Source organism: Trachinotus anak, unplaced genomic scaffold, assembly GCF_046630095.1.
Source record: "Trachinotus anak isolate AG129_WGS33_773 ecotype Australia unplaced genomic scaffold, CSIRO_AGI_Tana_v1 ptg000013l, whole genome shotgun sequence".
Classification (NCBI taxonomy): domain Eukaryota; kingdom Metazoa; phylum Chordata; class Actinopteri; order Carangiformes; family Carangidae; genus Trachinotus; species Trachinotus anak.
In genome coordinates this window covers 16,845,189-16,857,778 of record NW_027273864.1, presented here as the reverse complement: position 1 = coordinate 16,857,778, position 12,590 = coordinate 16,845,189, and the positions used below count along the sequence as shown (strand labels likewise).

At 39.7% G+C, this 12,590-nt stretch overlaps 1 protein-coding gene across 1 annotated transcript; it reads right to left on the bottom strand.

Annotated features, from left to right (window-relative positions):
* Positions 1-48: 48 nt before the first annotated feature.
* LOC139631009 (myosin heavy chain, fast skeletal muscle-like) lies at positions 49-12,520 on the bottom strand. Its single transcript, XM_071494923.1, has 41 exons — positions 12,504-12,520; positions 12,206-12,259; positions 11,698-11,913; positions 10,744-10,887; positions 10,062-10,218; positions 9,933-9,960; positions 9,701-9,812; positions 9,520-9,612; positions 9,349-9,412; positions 9,155-9,253; positions 8,963-9,066; positions 8,445-8,583; positions 8,227-8,345; positions 7,870-8,019; positions 7,533-7,703; positions 7,138-7,444; positions 6,916-6,983; positions 6,681-6,768; positions 6,477-6,594; positions 6,275-6,398; positions 6,039-6,175; positions 5,617-5,872; positions 5,283-5,525; positions 5,020-5,196; positions 4,794-4,939; positions 4,348-4,438; positions 3,844-4,233; positions 3,589-3,715; positions 3,368-3,486; positions 3,056-3,252; positions 2,786-2,969; positions 2,531-2,696; positions 2,057-2,181; positions 1,666-1,974; positions 1,383-1,586; positions 1,176-1,301; positions 910-1,080; positions 712-816; positions 519-614; positions 301-432; positions 49-195 (listed from the first exon to the last, which is right to left on the bottom strand). The coding sequence occupies exons 3-41, from the start codon at positions 11,899-11,901 to the stop codon at positions 175-177; spliced, it is 5,811 nt and encodes a 1,936-aa protein (XP_071351024.1). The 5' UTR covers positions 11,902-11,913; positions 12,206-12,259; positions 12,504-12,520; the 3' UTR covers positions 49-174.
* Positions 12,521-12,590: the final 70 nt, after the last annotated feature.

The window sequence follows — 12,590 nt, the reverse complement described above, 5'->3', positions numbered from 1 at the left end:
GTGAATCAAATCAGACATTTAAAAATGATAAGACAGACACAAAAAAGATGCAATAAACTATGTGCCTTTTATTGACTTTTGGCTATCACAGCATGTTTAACAAGCTACACTGAACAAGTAACAAGACACTCATATTGTATGATTTCTTGTTACTGTGGAACCTTGTTTTCCTCATCACTCCTCTGCTTCCTTGGTCTGAAATGACAGAACAATGACATGTAAAACATTTGGCCAGATAATCTAAATTTAATAAAATGAGCATTTCTGCAAACTCGCTCAATCTCAGATAGTTATTTTTACCTTGACAATTTCACGACTCTTTGCCCTCAGCTTGTTGACCTGGGACTCGGCAATGTCAGCACGCTCTTGAGCTTCCTCCATCTCATGCTGAACCTTCCTGTACCTGGACAGGTGAGTGTTGGCCTGCTCCTCCTGTATAGTAAGTCACAGTTAAGTCAAAACCTGTCAACTGACTTACATTTACATAATGTGTCATAATGAGAATGAAGATTACTCACAGCCTCCTCAGCCTGTCTCTTGTAAGATTTCACTTTGAGTTGCAGCTTGTCCACCAGATCCTGAAGTCTAGCAATATTCTTCCTGTCCTCCTCAGTCTGTTATAAATCAGAAAATGATAGAACATTGCAATAGAAACAAGCATCTACTGTATTAGTATTTGTAGTAGTTTAACTAATTTAGATAGCGACCAACCTGATAGGTTAGTTCCTTTACTCTTCTCTCATATTTTCTCACTCCCTTGATAGCATCAGCACCACGCCTCTGCTCAGCATCAACTTCAGCCTCCAATTCGCGAACCTTGAATGAAGAAGAATGCAGTGATTTTCAAATGAAAAAAAGATTGTCCTGGTTTACAATAAATATAAATGGATTAGTTCACATGGCACTTACCCTAGCCTCCAGTTTCTGGAGCTGCTTCTTGCCACCCTTCATGGCCAGATTCTCAGCCTCATCAAGGCGGTGTTGAAGGTCCTTCACTGTCACCTCCAGGTTCTTCTTCATCCTCTCCAAATGAGCACTGGTGTCCTGCTCTTTCTTCAACTCTTCTGCCATCATGGCAGCCTAAAATTTTGAAGAATTTGTATTGTTTCAACTGTCAGAGCACTTCAATAGGTAGAGAAATCGCTACTATATAGACATGTGTTTGGATGACTCACATCAGTGATGGCCTTCTTGGCTTTTTCTTCAGCATTTCTTGCTTCCTGAACAGCGTCTTCTACTTCACCTTGGATCTGAATAAGGTCAGCCTCCAACTTCTTCTTGGTGTTGATGAGGCTGGTATTCTGAACAAAAAAAAAAAAACAATTTTGATTATGTACTGCAATTTTCAGTGATCAGGTATTTCACATTGAGTCTTTATATACCTGAGAGTGCAGTAGTGCCACACGCTCGCTGGCATCAACCAGCTCCTGTTCAGCCACTTTGCGGCCTCTCTCCGTCTGCTCCAGTGCAGTTCTCAGCTCCTCGATCTCAGCCAGCATCAGGTTGTTCCTGCGCTCCACCATGGCAACCTGCTCCTTCATTTCTTCCTGACCTCTAATGGCTTCATCAAGGTGTAGTTGTGCATCCTAAATTAATTAATGAAAATGCAATGAAGTCTAAATAAAGTAAACTTTACCAGCAGTTTTCTTTCATGCATTACCATACCTTAAGTTGGCCTTGCACGTTTCTCAGCTGTTTCTGGGCTTCAGCTGCCTGGCGGTTGGCATGGCTCAGCTGAATCTCCATCTCATTGAGGTCTCCCTCCATCTTCTTCTTGATTCTCAGGGCATCATTCCTGCTTCTGACCTCAGCGTCCAAAGTGGTCTGCATAGACTCAATCACTCTCTGGCTGTTCCTCTTGATCTGCTCAATCTCCTCGTCCTTCTCTGCAAGTTTTCTGTCAATTTCGCTCTTGACTTGAGTGAGCTCAAGCTGAATACGGAGAATCTTGGATTCCTCATGCTCCAGGGTAGCCTTTACAAAGACAGATATAGGTTGTGTAGCTCCAGTATTGCTAGAAATTGGCTTTAAAAAGAGATATTTTGTCTGACGATACCTCTGCCTCTTCTAGTGAAGTCTGGAGTTCGGACTTCTCTGTCTCTGCAATCTTCTTCCCTTTCTCCAATTCATGAATAGTTTTTCCACTTTCACCAATTTGCTCAGTTAAATCGGAGATCTCCTCTTTAGGAAAGAAAGTGTATATGTATTTAAGTAGGTGTGGGATGAATTAATTATGGTAGTCTTTAAGATTAAATATATAGCACTGTACACAAAGCCTAACACTTGGAAAAACTGTAATATAATGCACTACAGTTGATGCTAGTTTAAAAATCATAGACCATGCACATTAAACCCATTGACCCACTGGGGGGCACATTCCTTTTAACCTGTTCTTTTATACAAAGCATATGAAACAGCTTTCTTACAGGGTGAGCCCCTCAGTGTACAAAGGAGAATCAGCTGCAAAATCTGTCAATTATTTTTGTCATTGGCTTATATGAATATAATGCATTTTTTAAACTTTTCATACGTTGCAGGTTCTTGTTCTCCCTCTTCAAGGTCTCCAGGTGATCCAAAGATTCTTCATATGAATTTTTCAGCTTGAACATCTCAGTGCTGAGAGAACGAGCTTCTTTTTGAGCTCCCTCCAGTTCTGCCTGGCTTTCCTCATATTTCTGCTTCCACTCTGCAAGAACCTGAAACCACAAAGAAGACCCACATGTTTCAGTAATACATAATTCTGTGTGCTTAATTGTAATGCACAAGGCAGAAATAAAAATCTAACCTTGTCAAAGTTCCTTTGCTTCTTGTCGAGGGTAGCAGCAAGAGCATTAGCTCTCTCCACATCGATCATCAGGTCCTCCACTTCACCCTGCAGCCTCTGTTTTGTCTTTTCCAGAGAGGCACATTTTGCGTTCACAGCCTCGATGGATTCCTCAGCATCCTGAAGACGCTGGGCAAGCTTTTTCCTGTTAAAACGTGTAATAAGTGGGTTTTAGATCATTTACAGACTCAGTGCATGTGGAAACAGTGTGACTTCAGGACTGTCCATTACTTTGCCTCCTCCAGCTCCTCAGTGCGCTGAATGGCATCAGTCTCATATTTGGTTCTCCACTGAGCCACCTCGCTGTTGGCCTTGGACAATGCACGTTGCAGCTCAGCCTTGGCCTCCTGCTCCTCCTCATACTGCTCTCTGAGCAGCTCGCAGTCATGACGGGATGACTGAACAGCATGAGCCAGGGCATTCTTGGCCTGAGAAAAAAATAAAGGTATTTATGTAAGGTGTTTCATTTTATTCACTAAACTGTGTCTGAACTGTGTCTGAAATTTAAACTTTGAACTGTCTGTCGTTTTAATGTGCACCTACTTTAACTTCCTCTTCAATATGCCTCTTGAGCTCTTCAGTCTGCTGGGTGTAAGCCTGTTTGGTCCGTGTCAGCTGAGAGACCAGGGCTTCTTTCTCCTCCAGCTGGCGACTGATTTCACCTAATGCGCCACAGGGATGAACATTGAATTAGAAATGTGACTAATTAGAACCTGTAAAAAAAACACAAAAAAAAACAAAAGCATAAAATATTTTTTTCTCACCATTCTCTGTTTGCAGTCTTGCCCTTTGAACCCCAATATCATTCAGTTGTCGCACATGTTCGTCATTTTTGGTCTTCATCTCACTCAACTGATCCTCAAGAGTACGACACATTTTCTCCAGATTGGCCTTAAATTAACAAAAGTTATGTTGATATAAAAAATGCAACATAACCTAATTCTGTGAGCGCCGAAGAAAGGCAGAGGTGTAGCAGTGTAATTTTTGACTTAAATGCTTGTGAAATGGTTTTTCTATACCTTTGATTTGGCGACAGCCTCCATATTGCTTGTGAGGTCATCGATCTCCATCTTGTATTCACTTTTCTCTTTCTCCAGCTTCTGTTTGACTCTCTGGAGATTATCAATCTGTTCTCCCAGCTCTGCCACACTGTCGGCCTGCTTCTTGCGCAGAGCTGCAGCGGTGGCCTCATGCTGTAGGGTGGACTCTTCGAGATCACGACGCAGCTTCTGAAACTCAGCCTCGCGCTTCTTATTCATCTCAATCTGAACAGCAGTTGCTCCACCAGCCTCTTCGAGCCTCTCGCTGATCTCCTCAAGTTCCCTGGAGAGATCAGACCTCTGCTTCTCCACCTTGGCCCGAGCAGCCCTCTCAGCTTCAATTTCCTCCTCCAGCTCCTCAATACGAGCCTAGTATTTACATGTTCAAAAAGCAGATGTACTTAGCCACATTTTAATACCTTACTTTACTTACTTGCAGTCTCCAAGCTCATTTGGGTCATCCAAGGTTGATACTGTACCAACCTGAAGTTCTTTGATCTTTTTCTGAAGCTGAGCACAAAGTAATTGCTCATCCTCAATCTTGCTGAGAAGCTGGCTTGTTTCAAAGTCCTTCCTGTGTAGTACAATTCATAAACATCTCATTCAACATTTATTTTTTTATCTTAAAATGATTAAAATATTGAGTTGAGACTTTTACTGATCTTAATTTCTCGACTGTCTATTGTTAGTCTTGAATTCATTGATAAAATCACAATTGCATCAGTTTTTTTAAACACAATTTTGAAATAGAAAATGCAGTTTTGATAGTGATGTGGTGTTTACTTGGCAAAACAGAATTTAAACTGTACTGTTGGTTTGTCTGAAATGTCATCAATACAGTATGCTCTTTGGCTACTGTATGTCTTGTCAAATACAGCTAGGCCAAACATGAATACAGTATTTAAACTGATGAGTTAAATTTCACTCACTTCTTAATTTTCTCCTCAGACTGCTGCTTGTCATTCTCAAGATCCATGATGGTTTCGTGAGCCAACTTAAGATCTCCCTCAAGCTTTCTTTTAGCTCGCTCAAGATCCATGCGAAGCTTCTTTTCTTGCTCCAGAGAACCTTCAAGCTGTTTTAACCGAGACGAGGCATTATTTTTATTTTCAGTTTTCAATGCAACTGAAATCATTGTCTGTAATTATTACTCACATCGTCCACTTGCTGCTCCAGCTTGGTCTTGGCCTTTGTCAGAGTGTTGACTTTGTCTTCCTCTGCCTGCAGATCATCAAGGACCTGCTGATGGGCCTCTTGGAGGGCTTTCTTCTCTTTCGTCAACTTGGCAATGGCCTCATCTTGAGAAGCCATTTCCTCAACCAGGTTTTTAACCTAAAGAGTTTAAATAAATGATTGGATATTTGATCAAAGTGTATTTAGCATGATACAGTTGGATAAACTGAAATTATTACTGTCACCTTGTTCTCAGTGGCATGTTTCTCCTTTTCCACCTTTGCCAGGGTGAGCTCCAAGTCATCAATGTCTTTCTTCAACTCAGAGCACTCATCCTCCAGCTTCCTCTTCTTTGCAGTCAACTCAGCATTTATTTCCTCCTCATCCTCCAGTCTCTCAGTCGTCTCTTTGAGTTTAGCCTCAAGCTGGATTTTTGCTTTAATGAGCCCCTCGCACCTTTCCTCAGCATCAGCAAGGTTTTCACCTTCCTAGATTTACAATGACATACAATGAAATATTTAGTCAACTGTAAAAACCAGGATCTTGGAGTAGCAAATTTTCTCTTTCTATTTAACGTACAGACTGAATTTGGAGCTGCATGTCATTCTTCTCCTGCAGGAGAGTGACCATCTTCTCCTCCAGTTCTTTCTTCTTAGCCAGAGCCTTTGCTAGCTCTTCTTTGGTCTTTTCAAAGTCCTCTTTCATTTGGGCCATCTCTTTCTCAGTCTCTGCACTCTTCAGCAAAGGCTTAATCTTAAAGTATAACTTCATCCATGGCCAGGTTTTGACATTCATGAATGAGCGAATGTTGTACTGAATAGAGTAAATTGCCTCCCTGGGGACAACAGGTATCAAAGGAAATAAATGGATTCATTATGAGTCTGAAAGCTGTGTTGATAAGAAGTATGGATTTGATTTCCATAATAATTATGTGGCCTGAAAATCAAGTTGTCATTTATAAATGCACATTTGCCCATTGGTGTCTAAAATTTCTACAGTACCTGCGCTCCATCATCTTGACAAACTCTCTCCTCATGAGGAAACCTCTGCAGAGAGCCTGAGTCATTGTGACCAGGATAGCAAGTTTATCATCTCGCATCTCCTCCAGGAGACCCAACAGGCCAGCTTTGAAGAACACCTAAAAGAAAGTGTTACTTGTATCACTTCACATGAAGTTGTGCTTCCGTACAGTATCAGGGGTAGTAGTTAAAAAATCCATAACAGAGAAACTGATTACCTTTGTGTGTCCAAATTTGTACTGAGTATGGTCAACATCAATAGAGCCCAAGAGTTTCTCTGAGGCCTTCTTGTTGTCAATGAACTGCCCCTCAGGGATGACACTGGCATTCAATACCTTGTATCTGATTGGAGGGACATTGATCACTGAAGAATAATTGATCATGAGATGGTCAGAAAAATTGGTTAATCTTAGTACTTACCTCTGCTTGAAGTCACCATAGAGGATTCTGCTGGGGAAACCTTTCCTGCAGATCCTGATGCCTTCCAGCACACCGTTACACCTCAGCTGGTGGATGACCAGGTGGTTCTCCATAAGACCTTAAAGACATGCTAAATTCAGTTGTGTGTTGCATGTTTACAGAATTATTTTTAAGTGAATACATTAATACTGATACTAGGATTACCTGGAGTCTTTGATTCATTGGGAATCAGACAACGTACAAAGTGAGGATGAGTGCTCCTCAAGTTGGTCATCAACTTGCCTAAATTCTCCTGAAATGTTGAAAAAAATCTAATTACCACTTAATAAAAAATTGCAAGGCCTATTTCCCTGGCTGGTACCATTAGTAGCACTGGGAATATAGTGATGTACATTTTGTATTATAGTTATGTCTTCAGGCAGTTATTTGTGATACATACCCTGAACAAGGCAGACACAGTCTGAAAAGATCCACCCTTTTTCTTGCCTTTTTTACCACCACCCTCAGCTGTGTCATAAAGATTAAATTTGAATTATTTACATAAACGAGTTGAATACATTTTGTTTAAACTGTATTATTGTACTGCAAAGGGACCACTGTATTTGAAAATGTATGACCAGGAAATGCTTCAAAATTTTGTTCTTTAAAATATGATCCTTACCATCTCCAGAGGCATGTGATGCATAGAGGTGAGCCAGCAGTTTGGCTGAAGACTTCTGGTAGAGCTGAACCACTGAGTCATTCAGGGGATCTTTGTTCTTGTCCAGCCAGCCAACAACATTGTAATCCACAGTGCCAGCATAGTGCACCAGAGAGAAATGGGCCTCAGGTTTGCCTTTGACAGGTTTTGGTTTCTGGAAGGGGGCACTTTTCCCAAGATGCTGGTCGTACATTTTGTTCTTGAAGGTCATGTCTGTTGCCTTGGGGAACATGCACTCCTCTTCAAGGATGGAGAAGATGCCCATTGGCTGTTGATAATAACACAAAATGAAATTCTTCACTCCTACATTATGGTGGAGAAAATTTTATCATTATTAAAAGTCTCTCCTGTGGTACCTTCTCAATAAGCTCAATGCAGGCAGCCAGGTCCATGCCAAAGTCAATGAACTCCCATTCAATTCCCTCTTTCTTGTACTCTTCTTGCTCCAGGACAAACATGTGGTGGTTGAAAAACTGTTGCAGTTTTTCATTGGTGAAGTTGATACAAAGCTGCTCCAAACTGTTGAACTAAAGAGATAAAGACATCAAATGTCAGCAAAGGCCTTACAGAACACTAACTAAACATGAAATTATTAATACTATGCTCCACTTTGATGCACTGTTCACCCTGATTTTGGAATAAAAAGTTAAATTTAATCTGTATAAGACTGTGGTTTCAACCAAACATACTTACATCAAAGATTTCAAACCCAGCAATATCCAGGACACCGATGAAAAAGCTTCGGGGCTGCTTGGTATCCAGCATCTCATTAATTCTGATGACCATCCACAAGAACATTTTCTCATAGACAGACTTGCAGAGAGCCATGACGGAATTGTTGACCTGATTTTACAAATGAATGGTACAACATATTATAAATTGTAAAAATTAACAAAAGATGTCTATGGGTCAAAACAAGAGCATACAGAGCTGATATAAGAACTGTGAGAGCCTTTGTAAATCATTAGTAAGGAAAATATTATCAACATGTGTCTTGATATGTGAAAACAAAAAACAGACTTTGGTGTTTTTGTGTTTTGTCTCCTATACCTGAGAGACAGTTTGACCTTTGGTCACATACTCGTTCCCGACCTTCACTCTGGGGTAGCATAGTGCTTTGAGCAAATCAGCAGAGTTCAGACCCATGAGGTAGGCGATTTTGTCTGCGACTAAGAAAAGAGAAGATAAATTGTCATCTTTAAAACCCATAATATCAGGTTGAAGTCATCAGTAACTACATTCAAGCTCATACTGTGTGGGTTTCATACCCTCAGTGCCATCAGGCTCAGCCTGCTCCTCACGCTGCTTCTGCTTGAATTTCATGTTTCCATGATGCATCACAGCTCCAGTCAACTTGTAAATGTATGCCTTCTCTTCTGCAGTGAAGCCGAGGATGTCAATAGCAGTCTGTGGTTAAAAAAAGGAGGTTTTAAAACACAAGCTGTCCTCAAATGTTCAGCATGTATCAAACACTTGTAATACAGCTTACTTAGCTTTCAAGCAATAATGAGCATGCTCATGGTAATATGAAAATGAAGGAGGACATTAGAAACCCAACTTCGTGTAATTAAATCAAGTACAACACTACTACCAAAAATTACAACAGAGTTGAATCAATGGCAAAAAAAAGACAAACCCTCAAAGCTTCATAAAAATAGGACTCATTGGTGTAATGAATTGGTAACTTAGTGTTACCAATAGTGTCAAACATAGTCATTGTGAAAGTGAACATAAGCCCATTTTCTTGTAGCAGTAAATGCAAACATCAAAGTAAAGTTGTCCTTACATCAGTAGCAATGAATTCTTCAATGTCATCGATACTCTTGACAGTGATTTCACCGTGACTGATCATAGGATAGTCATATGGATTTGTGGTGATCAGCAGAGCCTCTGAAGAAAAGGAAAAAAAAAACAAAAAACATGTAAACATAGAAGAATACAATGAAATGACTGACAACATTGTTCGCTAAAATCACACCTATCAGCTCAGGTTTGTGGCCTGTTGTCAGCTGATAGAAGATGTGGTAGCTCCTCTCAGCAGACAGCTGGAACGTCACTCGAGACTTCTCCAGCAGATCTGTATGGTTTGAAATTGTTAAAAAATGAAGGTCAATATTCCCCTCAGTCACAGCTAAGTGTATAATGTGCAATGAGTTTCACAAAAAATCTTACATGTTTCAATATCAGCTGAAGCTAGCTTTCCCGTTGACCCAAAGTGAATTCTGATAAATTTTCCCTGTACAGAAACAGGTTAACATTCACATTAAAATTGTCTTATGTTGAATGATCAGTCACAAAATAGCAAACAATTTAAAATCAAAGAGAAATTACAAAAGAACTTACAAAACGAGAAGAGTTGTCATTCCTCACAGTCTTGGCATTACCATAAGCTTCTAACAGTGGGTTTGCTGCAATGATTTGATCTTCCAGTGACCCCTGAAAATAACATTCATTTTGTCGGTCTGACAGTACTCAGCTTCTTTTGATTTTATATTTCATATTAATATTGTTCAACTTCTGTTACCTGCATTTTTCCAGGAACTTGCTCAACTTTTTTTCCTGAAGCCACTGCAATTGTTGCAAAGTACTGGATGACACGTTTGGTATTGACAGTCTTTCCTGCACCGGATTCTCCACTGGGTTTAGGGATATGTAAAAATGTTGTAATTGTTGTAGATATTATATAAACATATTATTATACATGTTAAAAATGTTACTACTGTTCCCAGTGCTTATAAATAATATAAAAAACTTACGTAATCAAGATGGACTGGTTCTCCCTGTCTGTAAGATGTTAAAATGGCATACAAAAGTTAAGAGTTACTTCTCCTGAAATGCAGCAGCTGTATTTATGGGCACATAGTAGCTTACAAAATGATTGATACCTTGGAGCATGAACTGATAGGCGTTGTCCGAGATAGAGAAGATGTGGGGCGGGGCCTCAACCCTTTTTTTTCCTCTGTATCCTGCTACAACCACTGCATCATACACTGGGAGCCACTTGTAGGGGTTCACAGTGACGCAGAACAGCCCTGAGTAGGTCTATAACAGTGTAAAACATTGAAGAATGGTTAATTAATTTTACTACAAAGTTCCATTTTATGCAAATGTTCGGGGACCCTTGTGTAACACTCGTGCAGAGAAGAGTCCTTTTTTCCAAAATTTTGGAGAGCATGTGGCTGAAATGATTCTGCTTTGGGGTTGTGTGACATTTAGTGACACAGTAAAGAGGGAAGAATGGATTTCACTTACTATAAAAAAATCTTAAATCTAGAATAGAAAGACTGCTACAATAAGTTTTTGCAATATGTGATATCTACCAAAGAGGGGATTACTGAGTGCTGACTAAGGAGAGTGTCCAAACTTTTGGACTCCATCAGATAAAACATAACAATTTATTAGCTCTTGGAGAATTGCACATTTTTAATGTGTGTTCACTGCAGGGGTTGTATTTACTTAACTATAAAAAATCAATAAAATATGTTACCAGCCCAGGGGTGGCCAAGCTATTGTACATACATCATGTACAGTATATGCAATTAAAGTAATCCCTTGCACAAAACTCACGTAGATCATCCATGCTGCATAGCGCTCTTTGAGGTTATACAGCACAGAAGGCTCACTGAGGTGGGTCATCATGGCCATGTCCTCAATCTTATCGAACTTTGGAGGGTTCATGGGGTGGATTTCATCTTCTTTTACAGTTATAGACTGTTAAAGAGACAGAAGAGGCACAGAAATCAACATATTTACTGTCTAGCACAGTGGTTATCAACCTGTATATATATATATATATATATATATAGTCACTGTGATAAGCCAGTAATAGGAACTATTATGGTGATGCCAGCCTGACCACTTTGCCACTGGACCAGATCGTATACTTGTTTGCTATGTGTGCTAAAAGATTACAAGAACTAGAGTATCAAAATGGAAAGCTGGTTAGCAACAGGAAGAATTAAAAGGAAAGTCAAGACGGAGATGGTCAGTCAACAAGTGATAACCCTTAACCCCATCAAACAAAAACAAAAAACTAAGCTTCCAACTTGTTTCTCTTACATTCAGTTCAATCCTGAATGTTCATAAGATAAGATAGCCTTTATTAGTCCCACAGTGGGGAAATTTGCAATTTTTTGTTAAATTGTTGTCATAAAAAATGCTCTGAAAATGCATTATTTGGCCTCTGTATTGTTACAGGATCAGATGTGGATCACTAACATATTAGAGATTTTCAAGTGGGCCATGACTTAGAAAAGGCTGGGACCGACTGGTCTAGCAATAATTTGTCTAATTCATTGTCAGATTTTTAAGTCTGTCTTATTTGCTAATGGCAAATTATTTAACGGTCTACAAACCAACTTGACAGTAGAATTAAAAATGTTTCTTTAACTTAATTTAATTTTTGTTTTTCAATACATTCTTTAAAATCACTATGTCAAAGCATTAACATACATCACAGTAGTCCAGATCCTACGTTAAAGATGTAGTGCTCTGTAAAAACTCAAGTGCTCTTGTTCTCACCTTTCCACAGAGAGTCTCCACGGTGGCTTTGCCGCCCTCTTTCTTGACAAGTTTTCCCTTGAGGTACATTTCATTGGGCTCACTCACAAAATAAGCTGTTTTAGCATCAAAGGGAGTGTTCTGAGCTTCAATTCTCTCTCTTTCTGGCTTCCGGAGGTAAATGGCCGCCGGGCCAAAACACTCCATTTCCGCATCCCCACTCATGATGACCCGTTACTGCAAGTGAGCAAACAAAGCAATAGCAATTCATTTTAAATACCAGAAAAGTAGATAGATGAATGCATAAATGGTCACTTCTACAGTGTCTATTAATACTGCAGTAAGTGGTCTTCCATTATATTTGGTTAAATAGAGGCACCTAAGCTGCTGGCATACCAGAACTTTAAGTACCTAAAAAGTTGTAATGTTCTTATAAAGCAACCTTAACATGTTTAATACATATACACTGGTAATTAAACCATATCTCATACTGGGTTATTCTCCAAGACAAATATGTCACCCAATTTACCTTGGACCACACCAGGTGACTAGGGGTGTTTCTGGTAGACTTCAGTGCAGACTTCTGAAAAAAGGAGCAAAGATGTAAGGTTCATAAAGGTTACTTGTGGGAGTTAACTCTGCCATACTCTATTTTAAAACATTGTTGAGGGAAAGGAAATGTGTGTATATACATATGTACACTGATAGACTATTATCTTCTATATTTTAAACACAATATTGGCTAGATACAGATGATGCATGGTAGTATATGTTGTACTGGAGCAGTTTAATTACTCTAAATACATCTGTTCCAATAAGAAACTTACCTTTGCTGGGGGTCTGTCCTTGGTGGAGGTTGCTGTTCCTTTTATACAGAGTGATCGGAGCCTATCACGTGTCTTGCTGCATTTGGT

Coding starts and splice junctions, on each gene's coding strand:
- LOC139631009 (XM_071494923.1), bottom strand. CDS start 11,901: ATGAGTGGGGATGCGGAAATGGAGTGTTTTGGCCCGGCGGCCATTTAC. Junction 6,769..6,915: donor CTGTGTCTGCCTTGTTCAGG/GTATGTATCACA, acceptor TCAACATTTCAG/GAGAATTTAGGCAAGTTGAT. Junction 2,970..3,055: donor GAGGAGCTGGAGGAGGCAAA/GTAATGGACAGT, acceptor ACGTTTTAACAG/GAAAAAGCTTGCCCAGCGTC.